Source organism: Castor canadensis, chromosome 12 (genome assembly GCF_047511655.1).
Source record: "Castor canadensis chromosome 12, mCasCan1.hap1v2, whole genome shotgun sequence".
Classification (NCBI taxonomy): domain Eukaryota; kingdom Metazoa; phylum Chordata; class Mammalia; order Rodentia; family Castoridae; genus Castor; species Castor canadensis.
Window position 1 is genome coordinate 88,664,132 of NC_133397.1, and position 24,759 is coordinate 88,688,890.

Consider the following 24,759-nt stretch of genomic DNA (forward strand, 5'->3'; position numbering starts at 1 on the left):
CCAATAAGCTGGGGAAGTCTCTCAGGGTTCACTGTCCTCCATTATGCAGTGTCCTAAACTCTTGAATAAGTTTTCTGAATTTTAGTTGTTGAGGTAGAAGGGTAGATCATCTTCCCCTTGATACTTTATCTTGGCCAGGAGCAGAAGTTCCCTTCGTTCTTTTTTCTTTTTCTTTCTTTCTTTTTTTAATAGAAGACACTTTTCAGAGTATAACCTTTATCTGACTTACTGTGTCATATGTAAGCAGAAGATCTGATGCATGGCAGTGCACAGGACGCAACCAGTGTGAAATGCAGAAACAGGTATTATTCCTCATACCCTTCCTCAGAAATGTGCCCCTGTTGCTATTCCTACTTGGACATATCTTTAGGGTTTTTAGCAACAATTTATTCGGTCTCTGTAGTATTCTATTTATACTACGAGAAACTTCATGGAGTTAGCAGACTGGCTTAGACAAGGGTCAGAATGGACTGAGGCAATATGTTCTTTAAGGGACTCTTTCTCTAGCAGGTCAGGAAAGTGAAGACAGAATGATGATTGTTCCACTTACATTCTTCTTTTTTTTTTCTTTTATTATTCATATGTGCATACAAGGCTTGGGTCATTTCTCCCCCCTGCCCCCACCCCCTCCCTTACCACCCACTCCACCCCCCCCAATACCCAGCAGAAACTATTTTGTCCTTATTTCTAATTTTGTTGTAGAGAGAGTATAAGCAATAATAGGAAGGAACAAGGGTTTTTGCTGGTTGAGATAAGGATAGCAATACAGGGCATTGACACACATTGATTTCCTGTGCGTGTGTGTTACCTTCTAGGTTAATTCTTTTTGATCTAACCTTTTCTCTAGCTCCTGGTCCCCTTTTCCTATTGGCCTCAGTTGCTTTTAAGGTATCTGCTTTAGTTTCTCTGCGTTAAGGGCAACAAATGCTAGCTAATTTTTTAGGTGTCTTACCTATCCTCACCCCTCCCTTGTGTGCTCTCGCTTTTATCATGTGCTCAAAGTCCAATCCCATTGTTGTGTTTGCCCTTGATCTAATGTCCACATATGAGGGAGAACATACGATTTTTGGTCTTTTGGGCCAGGCTAACCTCACTCAGAATGATGTTCTCTAATTCCATCTATTTACCAGCGAATGATAACATTTCATTCTTCTTCATGGCTGCATAAAATTCCATTGTGTATAGATACCACATTTTCTTAATCCATTTGTCAGTGGTGGGGCATCTTGGCTGTTTCCATAACTTGGCTATTGTGAATAGTGCCGCAATAAACATGGGTGTGGAGGTGCCTCTGGAGTAACCTGTGTCACAGTCTTTTGGGTATATCTCCAAGAGTGGTATTGCTGGATCAAATGGTAGATCAATGTTTAGCTTTTTAAGTAGCCTCCAAAGTTTTTTCCAGAGTGGTTTTACTAGTTTACATTCCCACCAACAGTGTAAGAGGGTTCCTTTTTTCCCTGCATCCTTGCCAACACCTGTTGGTGGTGGTGTTGCTAATGATGGCTATTCTAACAGGGGGTGAGGTGGAATCTTATTGAAGTTTTAATTTGCATTTCCTTTATTGCTAGCATTAATGGTGAGCATTTTTTCATGTGTTTTTTGGCCATTTGAATTTCTTCTTTTGAGAAAGTTCTGTTTAGTTCACTTGCCCATTTCTTTATTGGTTCATTAGTTTTGGGAGAATTTAGTTTTTTAAGTTCCCTATATATTCTGGTTATCAGTCCTTTGTCTGATGTGTAGTTGGCAAATATTTTCTCCCATTCTGTGGGTGTTCTCTTCAGTTTACAGACCATTTCTTTTGATGAACAGAAGCTTTTTAGCTTTATGAGGTCCCATTTATCTATGCTATCTCTTAGTTGCTGTGCTGCTGGGGGTTTCATTGAGAAAGTTCTTACCTATACCTACTAACTCCAGAGTATTTCCTACTCTTTCCTGTATCAACTTTGGAGTTTGTGGTCTGATATTAAGATCCTTGATCCATTTTGAGTTAATCTTGGTATAGAGTGATATACATGGATCTAGTGTCAGTTTTTTGCAGACTGCTAACCAGTTTTCCCAGCAGTTTTTGTTGAAGAGGCTGCTATTTCTCCATCGTATATTTTTAGCTCCTTTGTCAAAGACAAGTTGGTTATAGTTGTGTGGCTTCATATCTGGGTCCTCTATTCTGTTCCACTGGTCTTCATGTTTGTTTTTGTGCCAGTACCATGCTGTTTTTATTGTTATTGCGTTGTAATATAGTTTGAAGTCAGGTATTGTGATACCTCCTGCATTGTTCTTTTGACTGAGTATTGACTTGGCTATTCATGGCCTCTTGTGTTTCCATATAAATTTTAACAGTAGATTTTTCAATCTCTTTAATGAATGTCATTGGAATTTTGATGGGAATTGCATTAAACATGTAGATTACTTTTGGGAGTATAGACATTTTTACTATGTTGATTCTACCAATCCACAAGCATGGGAGATCTCTCCACTTTCTATAGTCTTCCTCAATCTCTTTCTTCAGAAGTGTATAGTTTTCCTTGTAGAGGTCTTTCACATCTTTTGTTAGGTTTACACCTAGGTATTTGATTTTTTCTGAGGCTATTGTAAATGGAAATGTTTTCATACATTCTTTTTCAGTTTGCTCATTGTTAGTGTATAGAAATGCTAATGATTTTTCTATGTTGATTTTATATCCTGGTTCCTTGCTATCGCTATTGATGATGTCTAGAAGCTTCTGAGTAGAGTTTTTTGGGTCTTTAAGGTATAGGATCATGTCATCTGCAAATAGGGATATTTTGACAGTTTCTTTACCTATTTGTATTCCTTTTATTCCTTCTTCTTGCCTAATTGCTCTGGCTAGGAATTCCAGTACTATGTTGAATAGGAGTGGAGATAGTGGGCATCCTTGTCTGGTTCCTGATTTTAGAGGGAATGGTTTCAGTTTTTCTCCGTTAAGTATAATGCTGGCTGTTGGTTTGTCATATATAGCTTTTATAATGTTGAGGTACTTTCCTTCTATTCCTAGTTTTCTTAGAGCTTTTATCATGAAATGGTGTTGGGTCTTATCAAAGGCTTTTTATCCATCTCTTGAGATAATCAAGTGGTTTTTGTCTTTGCTTCTGTTAATGTGGTTTATTACATTTATTGATTTTCGTATGTTGAACCACCCCTGCATCCCTGGGATGAAGCCTACTTGGTCATGGTGAATAATCTTTTTGATGTGTTGTTGAATTCGGTTTGCCATTATTTTGTTGAGGATTTTTGCGTCAATGGTCATTAAGGAGATTGGCCTGTAGTTCTCCTTTTTGGAGGTGTCTTTGCCTGGTTTTGGGATAAGTGTAATACTGGCTTCATAAAATGTGTTTGGCCGTTTTCCTTCCCTTTGTATTTCGTGGAACAGTTTAAGGAGGGTTGGTATCAGTTCTTCTTTAAAGGTCTGATAGAATTCAGCAGAGAATCCATCAGGTCCTGGACTTTTCTTTTTGGGGAGACTCTTGATTGCTGCTTCAATTTCATTTTGTGTTATAGGTCTATTCAGGTGATTAATTTCCTCTTGGTTCAGTTTTGGATGATCATATGTATCTAGAAATCTGTCCATTTCTTTTAGATTTTCAAATTTATTTGAATATAGGTTCTCAAAGTAGTCTCTGATGATTTCCTGGACTTACATGTTGTTTGTTGTTATCTCCCCTTTTGCATTCCTGATTCTACTAATTTGGGTTTTTTCTCTCCTCATTTTAGTCAGGTTTGCCAGGGGTCTATCGATCTTGTTTATTTTTTCAAAGAACCAACTTTTTGTTTCATTAATTCTTTGTATGGTTTTTTTGGTTTCTATTTTGTTGATTTCAGCTCTTATTTTCAATATTTCTCTCCTTCTATTTGTTTTGGGATTTGCTTGTTCTTGTTTTTCTAGGAGTTTGAGATGTATCATTAGGTCATTGATTTGGGATTTTTCAGTCTTTTTAATATATGCACTCATGGCTATAAACTTTCCTCTCAGGACTGCCTTTGCTGTGTCTCATAGGTTCCGGTAGGTTGTGTTTTCATTTTCATTGACTTCCGGGAACTTTTTGATTTCCTCTTTTATTTCATCAATGATCCATTCTTCATTAAGTAATGAGTTATTTAGTTTCCAGCTGTTTGCATGTTTTTTTGTCTTTACTTTTGTTGTTCAGTTCTACTTTTACTGCATTGTGATCAGATAGTATGCACGGTATAATTTCTGTTTTCTTATATTTGCTGAGATTTGCTTTGTGCCCTAGGATATGATCTATTTTGGAGAAGGTTCCATGGGCTGCTGAGAAGAGTATATATTGTGTAGAGGTTGGATGAAATGTTCTGTAGACATCTACTAGGTCCATTTGATCTATTGTATATTTTAGATCTTGGATTTCTTTATTGATTTTTTGTTTGGATGACCTATCTATTGATGATAATGGGGTGTTAAAGTCTCCCACAACCACTGTGTTGGCGTTTATATATGCTTTTAGGTCTTTCAGGATATATTTGATGAAATTGGGTCCATTGACATTGGGTGCGTACAGATTGATGATTATTATTTCCTTTTGGTCTATTTTCCCTTTTATTAGTATGGAATGTCCTTTTTTATCGCGTTTGATCAATGTAGGTTTGAAGTCTACTTTGTCAGAGATAAGTATTGCTACTCCTGCTTGTTTTCAGGGGCCTTTGGCTTGGTAAATCTTCTTCCAGCCTTTCTTCCTTAGCCTATGCTTATTTCTGTCAGTGAGATGGGTCTCCTGTAAGCAACAAATTGTTGGATCTTCCTTTTTAATCCATTTCATCAAGTGGTGCCTTTTGATGGGTGAATTAAGTCTGTTAACATTAAGCATTAGTATTGATAGGTATATTGTGATTCCTGTCATTTAGTTGTCTTAGTTGTTTGAAGGGTTGATTGTGTGTACCTAAGTTGAGGTTACTCTCTACTGTCTTGCTTTTTCTTTTCCTGTGTTTTGGTGCTGCCTGTCTTTTCATGGTTAAGTTGGGTTTCACTTTCTGTATGCAGAATCTTTTGCAGTGGTGGCTTTGTGGACACATATTGTTTTAGTTTCTGCTTATCATGGAAGACTTTTATTGCTCCATCTATTTTGAATGATAGTTTTGCTGCGTAGAGTATCCTGGGATTGAAGTTATTTTCATTCAGTGCCCGGAAGATCTCACCCCACACTCTTCTTGCTTTTAATGTTTCTGTTGAGAAGTCTGCTGTGATTTTGATGGGTTTACCTTTGTATGTTACTTGTTTTTTCTCTCTTACAGCCTTCAATATTCTTTCCCTAGTTTCTGAACTTGTTGTTTTAATGATGATATGTCGTGGGGTAGTTGTATTTTGATCTGGTCTGTTTGGTGTCCTGGAGGCCTCTTGCATCTGTATGGGAATATCTTTCTCTAGATTTGGGAAATTTTCTGTTATTATTTTCTTGAATAGATTACGCATTCCCTTCGCTTGCACCCTCTTCTCCTTCTCCATGCCCATGATTCTCAAGTTTGGTCTTTTGTTGGAGTCGGTGAGTTCTTGCATTTTCTTTTCACAGGTTTTGAGTTGTTTAATTAATAGTTCTTTGGTTTTTCCTTTAATTACCATTTCATCTTCAAGTTCTGAGATTCTGTCTTCTGTTTGTTCTATTCTGCTGGATTGGCCTCCCGTTTTGTTTTGCAGTTCTGTTTCGTTCTTTTTTCTGAGGTTTTTCCATATCCTGGGTGGTTTCCTTTTTAATGTTGTCTATTTTTGTCCTGAGTTCATTTATCCGTTTATTCATCGTGTTCTCTGTTTCACTTTGGTGTTTATGCAGTGCTTCTGTGGTTTCCTTTATTTCTTCTTTTGCTTTTTCAAATTCTCTATTTTTGTTGTCTTGGAATTTCTTGAGTGTCTCCTGTACATTTTGGTTGACCCTATCCAGTATCATCTCTATAAAATTCTCATGGAGTACCTGTAGTATGTCTTCTTTTAAATTATTCTTGTGGGCTTCATTGGGTCCTTTGGCATAGTTTATCTTCGTTTTGTTGGAGTCTGGATCTGAGTTTCTGTTTTCTTCATTCCCCTCTGGTTCCGGTACTAATTTTTTACTGTGGGGAAACTGGTTTCCCTGTTTTTTCTGTCTTCCCGTCATTGTCTTTGGTGCTGTTACTGTCCCTGTACTGTGTGCAATTAAGTATTTTCTAGATTATAATAATAACAATGGTAATATTTAGAATGGAAAGGTGAGCTGAGATGAAAAGCAAGAAGTTAAAGAAAAAGGGAAAACAAATACACAGACAAGAGGGAGAAAGCAGAACAAGGTTTCAGACAAGAAAGTTTCAAAGGTATAAACAGGGAGCATTAGTGTACTAATTGACAGTAAGCTGAACAGACATTAGAGAGACAGAGGATTGAAAATCAAAAATAAAAAAGAATAAAGATAATAACAAATAAAAATAAGTAAATGAAAGAAATATCTATATATAAATATGAATTAAAATAAAATGGAAAATAGAAACTTTAAAAAAAAACCCAAAAAACCTCCAAGTTCAAATGCAATGAAGTTTCAGTCTTAATAATTTGGGTGTCCGTCTCAGTCTCCGATCCTGGAGATGGTGCCTCAGATGTTGTTCTGTAGTTGTCTTATCAAAGGGAGACGCATAAAGTAGAACTACACACACACACACACCCACACACACCCACACACCCACCCCCAATTGTCCCAAGTTCAAATTCAATACAGTTTCAGTAAGTTTTTCAGCATGCAGGTGTAATTCGGTTGTACTCTAATCAAAGGTAGGGAGAAAAAGAAAAAAAAAAAAGAGTCTGGAGACAGTTATGAGAATGGCATCTGCGGCTGTGTCTTGCCTGCCCGCTGCTGTCAGCCTGCTGTTGCTGGAGGCGTTGTTTATGCAGATCTCTGGGGTGAGCTTAGCACTCACCTGGCCCCCGCAGGCTTTGTTTGTTCAGAGTTCTCCTGTGGGGGAGCCTTTGCTACAGCCTTTCCCCTTTCCAAGCACTGGGAAAGGTGACACTGCACCCTCTTTGTGAGGCCTGCGTGTTTATTTACAGTTCATGTGGGAGGTGGGTCTTCCCCCCTCCCCTGTGGAGTTTTCCTCCCACCTCTACTTTCACAAGCTTTCCTGCTCCTGATTACTGGGCGGTGCTGCTGCTCCTGCTCCTGCTGGCCGCCATGTTTGTTTACAGTTCACGTGGGAAGTGGGTCTTCCCTCCTCTCCTGTGGAGTTTTCCTTCTTCCACTACTCTCACCAGCTTTCCCACTCCTGGTTGCAGGGCATGCGCCCCGCCCCTGCTCCCGCCAGAGGCTCTCCGGCCAGGCTGGCTTGTTTATTTACAGTCCCGGGAAGGGTTCCCTTCCCCCAGTCTTCGGCGCTCAGTGAGCCCCCACCCTCTTTCCTGTGTGTCTTTATTGTTCTTATTGCTTATTACTCAGTTTCTCTTTTTTCCCCCGGGTGGAGGTCAGTCTGTCCATGGGTCTATGCTGCTCTGGCTCAGGCTTGTCTGTGGGAGTACCGCGGGTACCGTGAAGTTCACCTGGTCCACGTCTTCCCAAGCTGTCTGGGCGCGGTTGACTGGTGGCCCAGGGGCCCTTCTGGTTTCTCCATTTAATGTGAAGTGGAGATTCTCTGCTGGCTGGAGGTGTGGAGGGGTCAAAGTTATGCCTCTTCTCAGTGATTATGCCTGCAAAGTGTGTCTCCGGTGTCTCTCCAAGATTTCACTATAGGAGGCTCGCTTTCTGCTTCCTCCCTCTATCTGCCATCTTGGAAATCCTACATTCTTCTGTTGAAGGAAAGCTCTTTCTGTTTGAAAGAGCTGATCTTGAGTAGTCTTGGGTCTGAATTGATACATCACAGCAAATGGGAAGAAATGACCATGAAGCCTTGCGGTGCCACTGGCCCAATAGAAGACAGCCAGCAAGACTGTAGTTCTTTTGGCGCTCATGGGCTTCTCTCTACCACTGACCATTGGTGGAGTAGCTCCAGGATTAGCAGTGACACTACAGTAGCAAGGATGGGAGAGAACTCTCAAGAACAGTGAGCTGAAAGAAATAAGCTCCTTTTGAAATCTTATGGGACTAATTACTGTTCTAAACTTTTTTTTTTCCAAATTAGTAAAACAGTAATACCAATTGTAGAAAATTAGAAAGTTAAAGAAGAAAATATCTATAACCCAGATATAATTTTGCTGACATTTCTTTTTCCCCCATATGCATTCATTAAAACATCTGTGTAGTTAATCTAAACAGACATGCACACTTGCATTGTTAGATAGCAAAATGTTGATGTCAATGTCATGCTGTTTTGTTATCATACGAGCATTTTAGATGTTGCATCCCTGTTTGGTCTCTTTAATAATAAAAAAGTTTTGGTTGCAAAAAGTTCGAGTACAATCAAATTCTTTTGTATAGGATTTTATTTTGATAGTAATAAGGACAATTTCAGGTTGTGTGGCTTGACATGTTATCTGAGTATTGATATGAAGTTTGGTAAGATCTAATAGCATCTTTCAGTGCCTAGGGAAAGCAGTGATTTGTTTTATTTAGCATTGTTTTATGATCACAGTGTCCATTGTTTGCCATGTTGTGCTTTGTGATAGGAGGCTATCATAGAGCTGCGTTATTTTTAGATACCAGTTTAACAATACAATCTCATTAAAATATTAAGCAAGGGGCAAATTTTGTAGAAGACAGGGGAGATGCAGAGGACTTTGTTGTGTCTAGAGGATGTTTGCATCATTCCATGAGAGAAGATAGAAATTTGAGACTTCAGGGCTATCATACTTACCAGAAGAAATTCATTGATTTAGTAACAAAAACTAGAACTTGTCTTTTTAGTTTGAAATGTGTTCAAAATAGTGTTTTGTTTTCTTGAGCAAGCAAGCTGTCGTGCATTTATGATTTTCATTTTGGTTATGTTAATTTTGTAATTTTCTTTTGAGGCTTTTATTCTGGGACTGAATGATGAGGGGAAGTAACTTTTTGGCAGAATTGGGATTGAATCAAGGGCCTCACTCATGCTAGGCAAACACTCTACCACTTGAGCCACACTCCCCCTAGCCCTTCTGTTTGTATTTTGTTTTTAAGATAGTGTCTTACTAACTGCTGGCCTCAAACTCACCATACTCCTGCTTTATCTGGGATTACAGGAATTCACCACTATACCCAGTTCATTCCTTCCTTTTAATCAGATCCTGTAGCCTTAATTTTGTCCTAGAATGTTAATCTTAATCTTGTTCTAGAATCTGTATAGTTCTCTTCATTTATGTTTATGAATAGTGAATTTAAGTTATATCACTTTTTCATTGGTTTGAATCTAAAAATACTAAATTTGATGAGTTCTTTGCTGCTTTCAGCTTGGTTGTGCTGAATTATACACTCAGACGTACTTGACTTGCAAGGCAAAAGATGATCTTGTATTGCTTCTAGTTTGCAGTCATACAAAGAAAGATTCAACAGTAATTGAATAAAATAGACGTGAAAACTGGTTTTAAGAAATGGATATTTTCATTTTAAGTATGTATTCGGTTGTATATTTTGGTGCAGAAGTCTTCCAGAAATATTTATATATCTCATTTTATCAGCCTTCTCTCCATCTCACAAAGACTGAGTGAGTGAGCATCAGTTGCCCCTTTGCTTTTTGTTCAGCTGTCCACTGAGTGTGATACTTAATTCTGTATGGAAGGCAAGGTAGGTGGGAAGATAATAGTCTCCTTGCTCGCTTATCTGAAGTTTGCCTGTCTCTCTTCACATTTATTTTATCAGTGGAATTAGAACTTTAGGTAGTGAATTTTTTGTTGGCTTGTTTTTTGTTTGTGGTACTGGGGCTTGAACTCAGGGCCACAAACTTGCTAGGTAGGCACTCTACCACTTAAGTCATACCCCTAGCCCTTTTTACTTTAGTTAATTTTCAGTTAGAGTCTCATGGTTTTATTAGGGCCAGCAATCCTCCTGTGTACACCTGCCACATAGCTGGGATCACAGGCAGGCACTGTTATGGCTTGTTATTTGAGATAGTCTCACTAATTTTCCCTGGACTGACCTCAAACCACAATCCTTCCGATCTCTGCCTCCTGAGTCATTGGGATTATAGTTGTGTACCACAGTGCCTGGCCCCAGATAAGGGTTTGAGTAAGATTTTAAGGGGGCATTAAAGATTGGGGATGTAGCTCAGTGGTAGAATGCTTGCTTATGGTCAAGGCTGTGGGTTCCATCTCCAGCACTGTCCCCTTGTCTCCCCCCCCCCCCCCCCCCCGTTAAGGGGACATTTAAGCACAAACAATCAGATGATGTAGTGGGCAGGGTTTGCCATATGACTCTTTTACAAACCCATAGGTACTTGTGAACATTACCACTGTGCAGATGTTCTTCCCTCCCCCATCTTCTGACAGTTTAGGGAGGCAACTGAGACTCATCCACTAGTCATCTTGAGACAAAGCCTTCTCCATGAGATTTTGTTCCCCCGGGCAGAGTCTAAAGTACTAATTGGAATCAGCTGCATTAAATCACTAAGTGAGACTAGCAGCTGCCTTACCAGTGCAGAAAACCAGGAGGGGGCCTTTCTTTTCCAGTTATTCTTGTTTCGTTTGTTTCCCTTGCTTATATATGATTGCAGCCCCTAAAGAAAGGGTGTGAAGGGCACAGTGATGTGGACTCTGAGTAGATATATGGAGCCTGTAAACTTCTCTAAGTACTTTTGCCAATTCAACTTTTTTTTCATGTGTGGGATTTATTGGTGGTAGTGCTTTAACATTTCAGTTTTATCCACCCCCAAATTTGTTTACTGCCATATCTTCTCTGGCTCAGTAAGATGTTTGTTTTGGTGGTAGTGGTGGCACGTATGTATGTGTATATATATTTTAAATGTTGGGATAAGACCACCAAACTTAACTAGTGACTAAAGGGAGATTGGAACTTAGTATTACTTTACTTTAAAGACAGCATAAAATACTATCTAACAAGCTTTAGTCATAATTAGGATCTAGTTGTTGTTGGCCCAAAGCCATTGGCAAATTCTGTATGTCTGATAGCTTTTTTTCCCACTCTTAATTAGACAGTAAATGACAATTGGTGGTGCTAAATGCCTTTATTTTTTAAGTAAGATGTCTAATAGGAATTTTTTAGAATCATAAAAAGCAAGAGAGAGAAAATGTTCAAAGCATCTGTGTGCCTCATCCTAAAATAGTTATTTTTTTCCCCTCAGTATTTTTTGTAGCTTGAGACCTGGAAAATAATTTGGCAAGTATCATTAATCTGATGACTGTATTTCTAGCTGATATTTTAGTCATATTAGATAAACTATTGTCACATTTGATTGTATTTTATTCTTGTATTTCAACAATTTTAAGTTGTAGTTTAGTTTTGAAGATGTTAAAATGTAAGTCTTGTAGTTGATGGTGCATTGTGATTTCATTACATAAAGTAATTGTGTGTGTTTAAAAGCATTTAAATTCAGCAAAAAGTGTGCCATGATAATCTGCCATGCATATTTACCAAAATGCCCATTCAGTGTTTTTCACACCGGGGGATAGTACTGCACGTAAGCCTTTAAGCAAAATGTGTGCTTGATTTTTAACTCAGCCAGCTCTGAAAACATCAAGTGCCTATAAAAGCTCTTGACTTCTAAAGTGATAAGCAGGTTAGAGCCTAGAAAACATTGATTTATGTTACTAAAAGAAAAAAATTACACTTATTCTAGTCAAAATATGTCATGATCCTTAATTATTATTCAGAAAGCTTCTCATTGGAGAATCTTAGGTAGCATTTATTTTTTGTCAAGAAGTGAAACCTACTGGCAGATAATGATGGGAACAATGATCCTGAATAATTTACCCACTATGAAGAATGAATGAAGGAAGGGATAATGGATGGATGGATGGATAAAATAAGTCTCTGTAATCCAGTAAAATTCATATACTGAATTTCCTATAAAAATGAAATTAAAATTGATATTTTTACTTTCCCCATCAAAGTTCAATGGTGTTCCTTTCGTTTTTGTGTACTCTTTATATCTCTGTATATTTACTGATTGTGGAACAAAAGAGGAAGTCAAAGATTTAGTTCACTTTGTGATCACCTGGCTACAGTGAATGTAAGTAAAGTAGCATGATTGGTTATTTGAAGCACATGTTTAAGAGAGGACCTTGCCCAGGAGGAATACCATGTACCTTTGCCAACAGGCTTCATATTCCCCCTGCCAGTAAGCCCACTCTCACCCTATGTGTGTCATTTTGTACATATAGATATGAGAATAAGGAAAGACACAAAGCTTTTTTTTGGTGAATTGGGTTTTCTAGTTTTGTTTGGGGTGTGCTTCTTGGTGCTTTATATTAATAAAAATGTCACCCCTTTCTATTTTAGCATAAAATTCCATTGAAGGAAAGTCTCAAACAGAAGTATGTTTTTCTGAACTATCCAGGCTGAACTCTAATTTTGTTTAGAATTAAGATAGTCTCCTTAGTTATATGTAGTATCTCATTTTTCACTGCTATTTTTGACATGATCATGTTTGAAACACAGATGAAAATGGTATATCACACTTAGTGTGATGTTCCTGTATACAGGATGAAAATCATTATGTAGACTGTACTTGGCTGTGTGGCTCGGTTGCTGTGTTTGTAGCCATCATCCATCAAAGTAACAAGACATCTGTATCTCTAATATTTACATCTCTAATATAAATTAAAATGTGGTAATTATACCAAGCAGGAATGCTATCAACTTGAGAATCACTGTTTTAGGATGACTACATGTGTTGTTATGCATTTGGTTTCTAAAGCAGTAAAGCAGTAATGTTCAACTGAAATTTGTCCTTTTTAGCCCTTTCATGGTACTAGAATTTGAACTCAGCCTTGTGCTTGCTAGGCAGGTGCTCTACCACTTGAGTCAGCCCTAGCCCTTTTTGCTTTCTTTCTTTCTTTTTTTTTTGTTTAGGTCTCCAGTCAGCATGGACCATGATCCATCCTTCTACCTATGCCTCCTGTGTAGCTGGAATGACAGTCATGTAGCACCATGTCCTGCTTGTTGGTCAAAATGGAATCCCACTAATTCTTTTGCCCAGACTGGCCTCCATCCATAATCCTCCTGATCTCCACCTTTGGAGTAGCTAAGATTATAGGAATAAGCTACTGTGCCTAGATTAAACCAGTCTTCCTTGTATCTATAAGGCTTTATGAATGGTTCTAGAGATACTAAACTAAATCAGTTGCACCTTCAAATTGTGCATGTGTGCACATGTGTGAGTTTTCTCTCTTGCTCTTTATTGGATATGCACACCTAGACTATTGACAAACCCCAAGTCTTTGCTGGAGAGGGAAGAACCTAAGTCTATGTGGAATGAGTCTGTCAGTATAGAAATAAAAGGAAGTTTCCTTGTGGAAGTATGTGCAGCAATAAGGAGTTCCAGTGATATGGTCATCAGATTTATTCCAGAGATTTTACACTGTACTGTATTCCTACCTGGGAATGATTTTCTCTTTTGTTGAACATTTGCTCTTCTTTCTCTGGTTTCCCCTCATTCACATGCTACCCACACATCTTCCTGAACCTACCTCTTTGCAGGAAGTTTGTCATATTTATGCAACAGGGAACAGAATGCCCACGTTCACTGGTGCAGTTTCTTGCCCCAGTCTATGGGTGAGAAAGGAGACAGAGCCTGCAGACTTCTCAGCCCTCATCATTCACAAGGCCATCTTTGTTTTATTTTCCATACTCATATCCCCATCTGTTCCCTTCATCCTCTCACCACCTACCTTCTCACACAAACTCTATTTTCTTCCTCTGCTCATCTTATTTTAATAAAACAAGAGGTTAGGGGAAAAGCCAAGTCTGAAATGACCTGCTGAGTGAGATTCTGTTCCTGGGACCTAGGGTCTTCCCTGAACTGAGCCCTTTACTGGGTTAGGAATTCTTATTGAGCATGCTACCACAGTCTGTGCTGCCTCTAAAGTCATGTGTTCAGTTGTCTGCCCACTGCTTTGCAAACCTTTGCAGGCCTTAAATGGGCTAGATGATATGTATTCACAAATATTTTCTAAGAAGGAAACAGCCTTTCCAAATAACAGGTCGAAATAGTATTAGTCACTTACTTTTTTGAGTAAACTGGAATGCAGAGAAGTGGGGTGAATGGCCTGAGGTCATAGCTAGTGGAGGATCTGGCTGCTTTCCCCACTGTCCATCCTGCTGTTTCCCATAATTTTCTTTACCTTTCACACTTCTTTTATTCTTGCACAGCTATGATTGCAGTCCAGTGGGTGAGCTATGAGGATGAAGCAAATATATACATCCCTTGATACTGGAGGGATGAGGAACTTTCTCTCTTTCTCTCCCTCCCTCCCTGTCTCCCTTCATAGTCTTCCTTCCCTGTCCCTGTCCCTGTCCCTGTCCCTCCCCTCCTCTTTCTTGTCTTTCTTTATTACTTGGTCTGGGGTTTGAAGCCAGGGCTTCATGCTTGCAAAGTAGGTGCTTTATCACTGAGCCATACCTCCAGTTCATTTTGCTCTGGTTATTTTGGAGATGGGGGTCTCAAGAACTGTCTGCCCAGACCAGCCTTGAACTGCAGTCTTCCCAATCTCAGCCTACCAAGCAGCTAGGATTACAATCATGAGCCACTGGCTCCTGACTCACTCATTATTACATATGTGTGGGGAAAATGAAGCCTCTCACATCATTCAAAAGTAACATATTCTTATTTTTCCTTAAGGATGAAGAAGAAGAAATCAAACTGGAGATAAATATGCTGAAAAAGTATTCTCATCATAGAAATATTGCAACATACTATGGTGCTTTCATTAAAAAGAGCCCTCCAGGACATGATGACCAACTCTGGGTATGTGGATGTTTGAGTGTTTATGGGCTTTCCTCTGTGATTGTAGTATAAGGACAGTAAGGACTTTGCAGGCAAGAAAAACAAAGAAGGGACAGTAGCTGGTAGAGAGACTCTAAAGGCTTTTTGGCCTATATCTGTTGTTGAAATATAGCTTTTTTTTTTTTTTTTTTGATGTTCACTTCATATTGCATGGGAGAAAGTTAGTTACAGAAATGAAATTTTCTGGAAGGAATGTGATGAAATAGCAAGGAAATTGCAAGCTTTCCTTCATAGGAACCAATTACTATGAAAGCTTAGTAAATTTCTTTTTTTAAAAAGCCAGCTCATAGTGAGAGGCAGATCTCAAGAAAGGAGAGTTTTTTCAGTCACTAAATAATAATATTAATGAAAATAGTTATTTTAAAGCAGTAATTCTGAGGAAATTTTTGGAATTGATACATTTGGCCTTATAATAATAATATACTAATAAACGTGTTCCTTTTGAACACATTAATATTCAAGATTATGACCCTGAGAGACTATCAGATATATGGTTATCATATTATTTGTGCTGAGAATATTGTACTTGTTAAGCAGGAAGATAGATTGATACTTGTGTCAATGACTTTTAAAAGCCCAATGCAGAAAATGTTTGAAAAATTATGAAAATAGAATGGAAAAAATTACCCTAAATCTAATCATAGTTAAAATTTTACTTTAATTGAGTTCATTTTCTGGGTACTTTACACATAAAGTTGTGATCATGTTGTTCAGACACTTCAATATTATAAACATTGCATTTTAAAAAATTAATAAAATAGCATTTTACTTTTTGAATTAAACCCAGTTTATATTAAATAGTTTGAAGACTAATGTGTAAAAAGTAGAGCATCTTTGGGGCAAAATGAGAAAAATGCTAGGGAGTATTTGAATCCGATTTCTGGTAATTTGGCAGTGTTGAAAGAACAAATGGTTGTCTTATGCCATGTGCTAGGAGAGAGGAGGGCCTTTCAAAACCGCCATGCTACCATATGCTGTAGAACATCACGCATTCTCAGTTTCCTGGACACGTGTACACAGTGAATACACTGTCCTGTGAAATGAACTCTCATTTATATGGATGCTCCAAAGTGATCACATAACATGTCACGTGTCAGGAAAGGGGGCAATACAGTGGGACTCCATTTTCTAACCTCCTTGGATGTGTACCGAAACCTGGGATGTGCTAGTCACAGTGTGTCTTGTCTGCCCTCTAGCTTGTTATGGAGTTCTGTGGAGCTGGGTCCATTACAGACCTTGTGAAGAACACCAAAGGAAACACACTCAAAGAAGACTGGATCGCTTATATTTCCAGAGAAATCCTGAGGGTAAGGAAAATAGGTGCTAGTGCCCCAATCTGTGATCCTAGTGCTTGCTTCCATGTTGGAGGATGTGTATAGGTTGTAAACAAACACCGTTGAATTTTATATAAGGGACTTGAGCATCTTTAGATTTTGGCATGTGAAGTGGGCTGGGGATATTCTGGAACCAATCCCCTTCAGATACCTAGGGACAGCTGTAGTATTTTTGTATTTCTCTGTATTTTTCTTCTAGGTTATCATGACGTACCTAATGGCAGCTTTCCTTTGGAGTTAAAAAAGGAAATCAGAGTGAATGGGAGAAGAAATTATCTTGAACTGTTGTTCTTATTAGGAGTCTTGTGATATAAACCAATACTTATGGTACTGAGTGCTGGTTTTCAAAATCATCTTGTGGACCTTGGCATTATCTGTTAGAACCTGTTGCAATATTTATGAAGTTCTAATGTTATGTATAGCCAATTGCAAAGCTAGCTAATGAGCTCAAGAGTAAGTTTCTGAATTGTTGTTTTAGAGCTATAAGTGATTTCTCTTAGAAGTATAGTCAGCCTGATTGCATAAGCAAATGGTTTTAAGGATTTCATGTTTGAAAGCCACATCTGAGTTATTAGTGGGTCTCTCTCTCTCCTCCAGCCATCACAGTTTTTCTTTCTACATTACCCATAAATTACATCTACTTAAATTCCTTGATTATATTTCATTTACCTACCGTATTTTAAAAATACAAACTGCAGAGTTAAACTGAAATCCCATTCTAAGTCTTGTAACTGGCTAGTTATTTTATTTTTCATTTATATGTAAAACTATCCACTTTTTATATTTAAGATTCATAGAAAACTGTAGTTTAAAAGCTGCCATTTAGGACTCCTAGAGAAATATTTAATTTCTTTTTATTTAAATATTTTATAAAGCCCTTGAAGACAAGAATTCCATGAATAAGACTAGTGTGAGGGTGGGCAGTATGGTGGCGGGAGACTCTTCTTTTCATAATGACAAACATATGTGATTATTAATGTCAGACTCTTTATTTTTTATGCCTAAAAATGAGAAACTAAGTATCCTGTTCTAGAGTACTGTTAAGGAATTCAGTAAAATGATAGGCAGGATGAAAAAGTGGGTGAGAGTTAGTCAGACTTGAGTTTGAGTCCTGCCTTTGCTATTCATCTACTTACTGCACACAGTCAGCTTTCAGAACTCATTTTCCTCACCTGTACATTGTGAATATCAACTCTATAAAATTACTGTTGTTAGTAGAATTAAACGAGTTAATGTATGTGAATCAATGCGTTGTGTGTACATAGCTAGTACTGTTTTAGTTATTATTACCTGCTTAAACATACACTTACCTTTCTTGTGTATAATTCCAATTTGAGATTTCTTTTTTCTTTCTCTGCCTCCTTTTTTTTGGATACAGGGTCTCACTGTGTAGTTCAGGCTGGCCTTGAACTTGAGGTCCTCCTGCTTCTGCCTGCTGAGTGCTGGGATTGCAGGGAGGTGCCACAAGTATGAGATTTAAGCAGAGAATTACTCTGGCAAGCCTTTAAAGACAATTTACATGGTTTTATATATCCAGGAAGCATTGTTTACCTGTTACCTGTAGTATATATCTATTTAACCATTTTACCATCACCAACCTCAGGAAGCAATGAGAAGAAAAAGAAGCCTCAGTTATTTGTGGCTCCTAGTCAGCTTGAGTGTGGTAGGTAAATAGACATAGTTTTGAAATGCTACACCTCCTTTCCACCTCTATGGGCATCTGAACCAAGAGCCATCTTTACCTACTTGTCATCCAGAATGGGAATTTTTCCTATGATAAGTTTACATTAACTGAAAGCAAACAAATACTCCTAGTGAGGTCCTATGTGAATTGTACCCTAGTGTGTGTTTGTTGTAGGAGTCACTAAGAGTTGATTTGGTAGAGAAAGCAGTATGAAGTCTCATGTAAAAGGAAGGCTTTCCACATGGAGGAAGATAACCTGGGTTCTCACAGATGTGGCTGGGGGTAGCTAATTTTTGTAGTGGCAAAACTTTTCCTCATTTTTTAGTATGTAGTAGATAAAAATACCATGTTGGGATCTTCTGAAGGATGAGGGTCATAGGTTTGTAAGTTTTAGATATCAGAAATGCTGTCTTGGGCTAGCCAACTGAAACCATCTGCACCAGCAAAGCCAGTGTGTTCCTGCCAGCTCACTCCCACATTCCCACTCTATGCAGCAATTTTCGTATTTGGTAGAAAGCAGTATTTCATACCTAGGGTGAGAGTGTAGAGCTTCCATAGTCAATGCTGAGGGGCAGCCCTTGACTGTTCATTTGTCCTAAGTTCTAAATTAAGATACAGTTACAGGAAAGACATCTCCTAGTTTTTGCTCTAGAATAGACTATTTACTAAATATTCAGACTTAGTATCTTTGCTAAGGAGGAATAATTGTGACCCAATTCTGACATGGGGGGAGTAGTCAGTGACATACACTCTTCCAGTTGTTCCATACAGAAAAAATGTACTTATTGTTCCAAATAATCATAACTTAAATTAGAATTAAACAGAGCAGTTAGACACACCTTACACAGGTTACCCAGCAGAAACAGTGATCCTTACGTAATGTGGACAAGGAACTAGGCATGGTATCATGTGTTTACTGCTGGCAGCTAATAAAATTGCTTGCAGGCCACATCTATTTGAGAAGACACTTATGTTTATTGCTAAGATAAATTGTCAAAGTGTAAGCAGAAATTTTCTGCAAATCACCAAAAATGAACTGAAGAAGTAGGTATAAGAATTAGGGAGTCTTTACTTTTCTCCTTTTGGTGTTTGATGTTACACTATTCTGAAGGAAGAGGTACTTTCTTCCTAACTTAAGGCTCTTTCCCGAGTCAGTGCTTTGTGGTATAGCACTGCATATCCTGTGTTATGAAGAATAAACCACCATTAAATAAGCTCTATTTTATTTCACAGACAGATTAGTAAATACATTTAGAACACCCGATGTTAGAAAAATTTGTCTTTTATAGAAGCTGCTATATTTAATTCATGTCCTATAAGTAATAATAACAACTGTGGCCTCCTCCAAAATATTAACAGGAAGCTGGTGGTGCTTCATGCCTGTAATCTCAGCACTTGGGAGGATGAGGCAGGAGGATTGTGAGTTAAAGCCAACCTAGGCTACATAGTGAGACCCTGTCTCCAATTTTTTTTTTTTTTCTGGGAAATCAAACCTTTACCTGTAACTGGCGCTTTTTGGATTGAGATATATCATAGTAACTAGGTTAATATAGATTGCTTGTGTTTTTAGGAGACAAACCATAGAGAGACTTCTCTAGCTCAGGACAGAAGGAATAAATGAATTGTGAGAATGGAGCATTTCTGTTTTTCAGACCATATTGGATATAACATGTATTTTTGTTCATCTACCACCTCTCATAAGAAACATACTCTTGGACCTCATTCCAGATACAGGGTCATCAAAAAGTACTATATGCCAGTAGGGTATTTTCTTGGGAAAGAAATGGTTTTTATTTTCACTCAAGGCTCTTCTGTCAGGAGAATCATTTTACACTAAGGCGAAGGTGCATTTGATCAGCACTTAGCCATTTGTTGCTGTGCACTGGGAGGACTAGCCAGAATTCCAGAGCCATATTTTAAACCCTTCTTGAATTGAACCCTTTGCTTACCCCCTGGGATATGTCTAGTTCACAGGGGGTCACCCACCCACTGAAAGATAGAAGTTTGGCATGGGAAAGGAACCGCCTTACACACAAATAGCACAAATTATAGCAGAGAAACTGCAGATGGTAATCTAGTGTGTGTCTCAATGGCATAACTAGAAAGTGGCCATGTTGCTCTCATATGAGGGAACCTAGCCCATTGGAAGGGAGAGTGGGCGGGCAGTCTTTCTGTATTGGTGAAATCTTCCTGGGAATGAGCTAAGAGTAAATTTTAGGTTCTAAATGTGGATTCACAAAACCTTTGGCCCACATATGCACTTTATTATAAAAAGTATGTTCCTGGCTGTTTATTTACAGGGACAAAGAACTAAAATCCACATCCGTCTTTCTTATTCAGGGACTAGCACATCTTCACATTCATCATGTGATTCATCGGGATATCAAGGGCCAGAATGTATTGCTGACTGAGAATGCAGAGGTGAAACTTGGTACGTGGCCGATGTATACCATGATCTAATACTTGCCTCTGATGCAAACTGGCAACACTCCCTCTGCCTCTTTTACATTTCGCTACAGTTCATTCTATTCATGTTTTCTGTTTCTGTTCTTCTTAAGAATTTGTACTGTGAAGACACCTTCTCCTTATATTTTTCTTTCTTTGTATATTGTTTGTTAATTTTGTTCTACTTTTTCTTCCTTTCTCTTTCTCTCATAGTTGATTTTGGTGTTAGTGCTCAGCTGGACAGGACAGTTGGACGGAGAAACACATTCATAGGCACCCCTTATTGGATGGCTCCTGAGGTCATCGCCTGTGATGAGAACCCGGACGCCACCTATGACTACAGAGTAAGAGGCATCTATCCTTCTGGGCCTCACTAGGTCATTGATGTTGCTGAGGATTGCGGAACTTGCTTATGAGTTGCATATCCTATATTAATGAGAAGGCTTGGACCCTGTTTTAGGTGTATGTTTTCCAGGATGATGCTTAGATGCTGTCTTTTTTCCCCATTCGCTTCACCTGTGTTCTCACTAAGGAATGCTGTGGTTCCAGGCAGCCTGGGTTACTGTGTTGGGCATGAAACTTTTCCTCATGAGTCAGTTAAATACTTCATCTAGTTTGCTGCCATTCTTAACTTGAAAAGTACATTATTATTTAAACTATTGTCAGAATATTGTAATATCTATGAAATATTAGACTATTCTTGTTTAAAGAGCTTTACAGCTTTGATTAAGTAAATAAATCTGTGCAAGTATTAGAGTAACCTCTAGTCTTGCTTCCCCTGCCCTGCCCCCCACCCCGACCCCCCTTAATGCTTGCTAGGCAGGTGCTCTACCACTTGAGCCACTCCAGCAGCTATTGAGTGACCTCTAGGGACATGAATCAATAATGCACCTTCTTGATCCGGGTATAAATCTGTATTTGACAATCAAACTCAAATTGACTATATTTACCAAGACTTTTTTTTTCTTTAAAAAAAAAAACCTTGCCTTAATTAAATGAGCTAGAGTGGCTAATGTACCTATCAGTGATATTCAAAATTGAATTCATGTCTTAACAATCCCCAATGCATTTCAGTATTTATTACAAATACCTCCCTCCCTGCCACACACAAAAAAAACCAAAACCAAGTACCCAATTAATGAGGTTGAATTTAAGTCAGTGCTGCAGAGGAATTTTTATATTTTAATTTAAAAATAGATTACAGATTTCATGACTTTCCATTCTAGTATATACTTCTAAAATTTGAAAATGCTACCCAGCATTCCCAAAATAAAATACATACCTAAGTATGTAAAAACATTTCTTTAGTGCAAAGTCTAGTTGATTTATAGCCGACTTTTCCAAACTAATATCCAGTGTAGGACCAGACAGTATATTTGGTTTGGCCATTGAGACTCTGTTAATCTAGATTATCTCTCCCTGTGGGTCTCCACCCCCCCTTTCATAAAGCTGACTTGCCGAAGAGGCTGGGCCTATTACAAAGTGTTCTGTTCTCTAGATTTGTCTTCTGACTTTGTTGTGATGTCCTTAGCTTATTTCCTGTCAATTGGAAAGGCTCAATTAGTATAAAGAAAGACCTTACCAAGATGACCTCACAGGAGGTAGGAGTGCTTTATGTTACTTCACACCTAGGGATCAGTATCCCTAATTATCCCACCACTGATGCTGCCAAGAGTGGTTTTCTGGGATAAGAGCCCCCTTGTATCTCTGTTGTATAGAAAACACCATAAAAATGTGGGTGAAATTTGTAGGCCTATCCTTATTCCTATAGCTAAACATATAGGTCTGAACTTTGTAACATAATTACAGGTGCCTTTGAAAACTCTTAAACTGAGTAATTGATTGTTTGGTTAGGGTAGAATATAACTAAAAGCATGTTAATGACAATAACTATATATTATCTGCTTTTTAAACTAGGTTTTGGATTGTAAGAAATTTTGGCTGATACTTTCCAACAGTCAGTGTTTATTGAGTAATTAAAATGGACAAAGATGCTTGTCTTCATAGCCCCTGTATTTCTGTAGGGAATAAAGTTTAATTTGAATTTTGAAGTTAACATTTCAAGAGAGTCAGGAGGACAAGACTTCATGCACAAAAAGACCGTCTGCCTGCAACTCTTCTCTCATCTGGTTTGGGGCTGAGTGTAGATTGCTCAAGAGCATGATTTGAATTAGGGAAGTATGGCTGTATGAGTTCTCTTGTGCACACTTTATAAAGACTGTTTTCTAGTCTTTAAACTTTAAGATCTCAATTAAGTTTGAGGTGTTCACAAACAGAAAACAGAAAAACAAATGTATATCTGGGCCAGGAGTAAGTTTAAACTTACTATACTTGTAAGGAAATGAAGGAACATACTAAAGAGGAGACTTACTGGACAGTTAGGTAGGGAAAAGATTTTAAGTGAACCACTCCAGTTCATTTGTAGATAATGAGTGGTTTTAATTAAACCAATATTCTCTTTATGTTATTTATCATTCATTCATTCACTCGCTTGTAAAGTCTTCCTACAAATGAGTTTTAAATTTCCTGACAAGCTTCTTTTCATTTTGTTCACCTAAAGAAAACCTTAAGCCAAGCGTGGTGGCTCAGTCCTGTAAAATCCTAGCTACTCAGGAGGCAGAGATCTGGAGGATCAAAGTTCAAGGCCATCCCGGGCAAAAAAGTTTGTTTGTTAGACCCCATCTCAATCAATGTCTGGGCATATGGTGCACACCTGTCATTCCAGCTCCCCATACATGGGGAAGCACAAATGGGATATGTGGGTAACAAATAGAACACAGGGAACCTTAACTAGGATGATTATGGTCCAGGCCCAGGCATAAATTGAGATGATGTCTCAAAAATAACCAATGCCAGAAGGGCTAGTGGAGTTGATTCAGTGGTAGAGGACCTGCCTAGCAAGCGTGAGGCCCTGTGTTCAACTTCCCAGTACCATCTCCTCCCCCGAAAGACAGCTTTCAATTCATTTGTGTGATGGCCAAAAATATAAATGAGTCAATGGCTTTGTAGCTAATACGGTATTTATAACTTACCATTTTCTTTTCGCAGAGTGACCTTTGGTCTTGTGGCATTACTGCCATTGAGATGGCAGAAGGTGCTCCCCGTAAGTGACTTTTTTTCCTTTTAAGCCCATTTGTTGCATGTGGTCCCCAAAAGTTCGAAGAACATCTCTATGAATAAAGCCATTACTGGTGGAGCAGTTAGATAAAGGAGCCATAAACACGGTTTTAGGTGTAGAAGGAATTCTTGGCAACCACTGTTTTGGAGATCTATATATAGGAGGTCTGTATGCTGTGTTTTCTTTTATTTAAGAGTGTGATCTGAGATGATGCAAATATCAAAGAATTAGTGATGTCTTTTTGTTTTACATTTTAAGCTTAATTTTCTGTGAAATTGATCCTAACACATGAAATTTTAAGTATTACCCAAGTTTTGGCTTTATAAATAGAAACATTACTTTTTATTTATGGATTTTTTTGTATTACTGATGAAAATTTGTAAGAGTGTTTACTCTTCCTTGGATTACATAAATGAGGACTTTATAAAATCAGTCTTTCATCAGGGACAGGATGGAATTATAGAGAAAAAACCCAGCATTTTTTGCTGGTACCCCTAGAAAAAGGTATATATTTTATGTCCAACTGTCAGATACCTAACGACCAAATAAATATTTGTTGAATGAAGGAAAAAACTGACAGCATAAATTAATTTGCATTACAGAAATGGAAGCCCACTTTGAACACAATAGGATTCCTGAGTTTCCTACTAAGAAATTGAGGCAGGAAAGCATTGATTGATCATTTGTCTCAGTTTTCTTTCATAACTGGAATACTTTTGTCTGCTTCTTCAGCACTGATTCCCAGCTGCTTGTAAGAATCTTTTGAAGATAAATAAACATATGAAAATATACATTGCCCATGACATATTAATGTGTACATGTGTGGTGTGACTACCTCCATTAGAGAGAGTGACAGAAATACAATAGTGGCACAGAATTAAGCAAGTCCATTTTTATTTTTGCTTTACTATAGTAACACTAGCTATAATAATAAACAGTAACATTTCTGGAGCAGTTAATGTGCTTGTTCTGTTCAAGGCATTGTGTGAAGGACTTCATAAACTGTATGTTCTTTAATCTTTAAAACAACCCTATGAAAGTATAATCACTTTCAATTGTAATCTTAGAGATGGCTTTAAAACTTAAGTGTTACCTTCTTTAAGGCTTTATTAATATTTATACTTGATTTATGAAAGCTTTCCAATGTCTGCTTGCCATTGGATATTACTCTTTTTGCTTGTCTCCTTTCTATATTTTGTTATTTTTAAGTGGGAAATGAAAGGTTAAATTGCTTGCCATGAATCGTATCAGTTGGACAATGCATTTGGTATTATCTGTGAAAGAGCACTAGAAATCAAGAATGAGTAAAAAAGTAAGTGCATACTGACACTACTGTC

At 38.0% G+C, this 24,759-nt stretch overlaps 1 protein-coding gene across 50 annotated transcripts in view; it reads left to right on the forward strand.

Moving 5' to 3' along the window:
- Map4k4 (mitogen-activated protein kinase kinase kinase kinase 4) overlaps positions 1 to 24,759 on the forward strand; it is a 179,065-nt gene that overhangs the window by 104,703 nt on the left and 49,603 nt on the right. For all 50 annotated transcript variants that reach the window (XM_074050388.1, XM_074050401.1, XM_074050386.1 and 47 more), the window contains exons 4-8: positions 14,677 to 14,802; positions 16,038 to 16,148; positions 20,200 to 20,290; positions 20,518 to 20,648; positions 23,353 to 23,407. In XM_074050388.1, the coding sequence (XP_073906489.1) occupies positions 14,677 to 14,802; positions 16,038 to 16,148; positions 20,200 to 20,290; positions 20,518 to 20,648; positions 23,353 to 23,407 (514 nt within the window). The remainder of the gene's footprint in view (positions 1 to 14,676; positions 14,803 to 16,037; positions 16,149 to 20,199; positions 20,291 to 20,517; positions 20,649 to 23,352; positions 23,408 to 24,759) is intronic.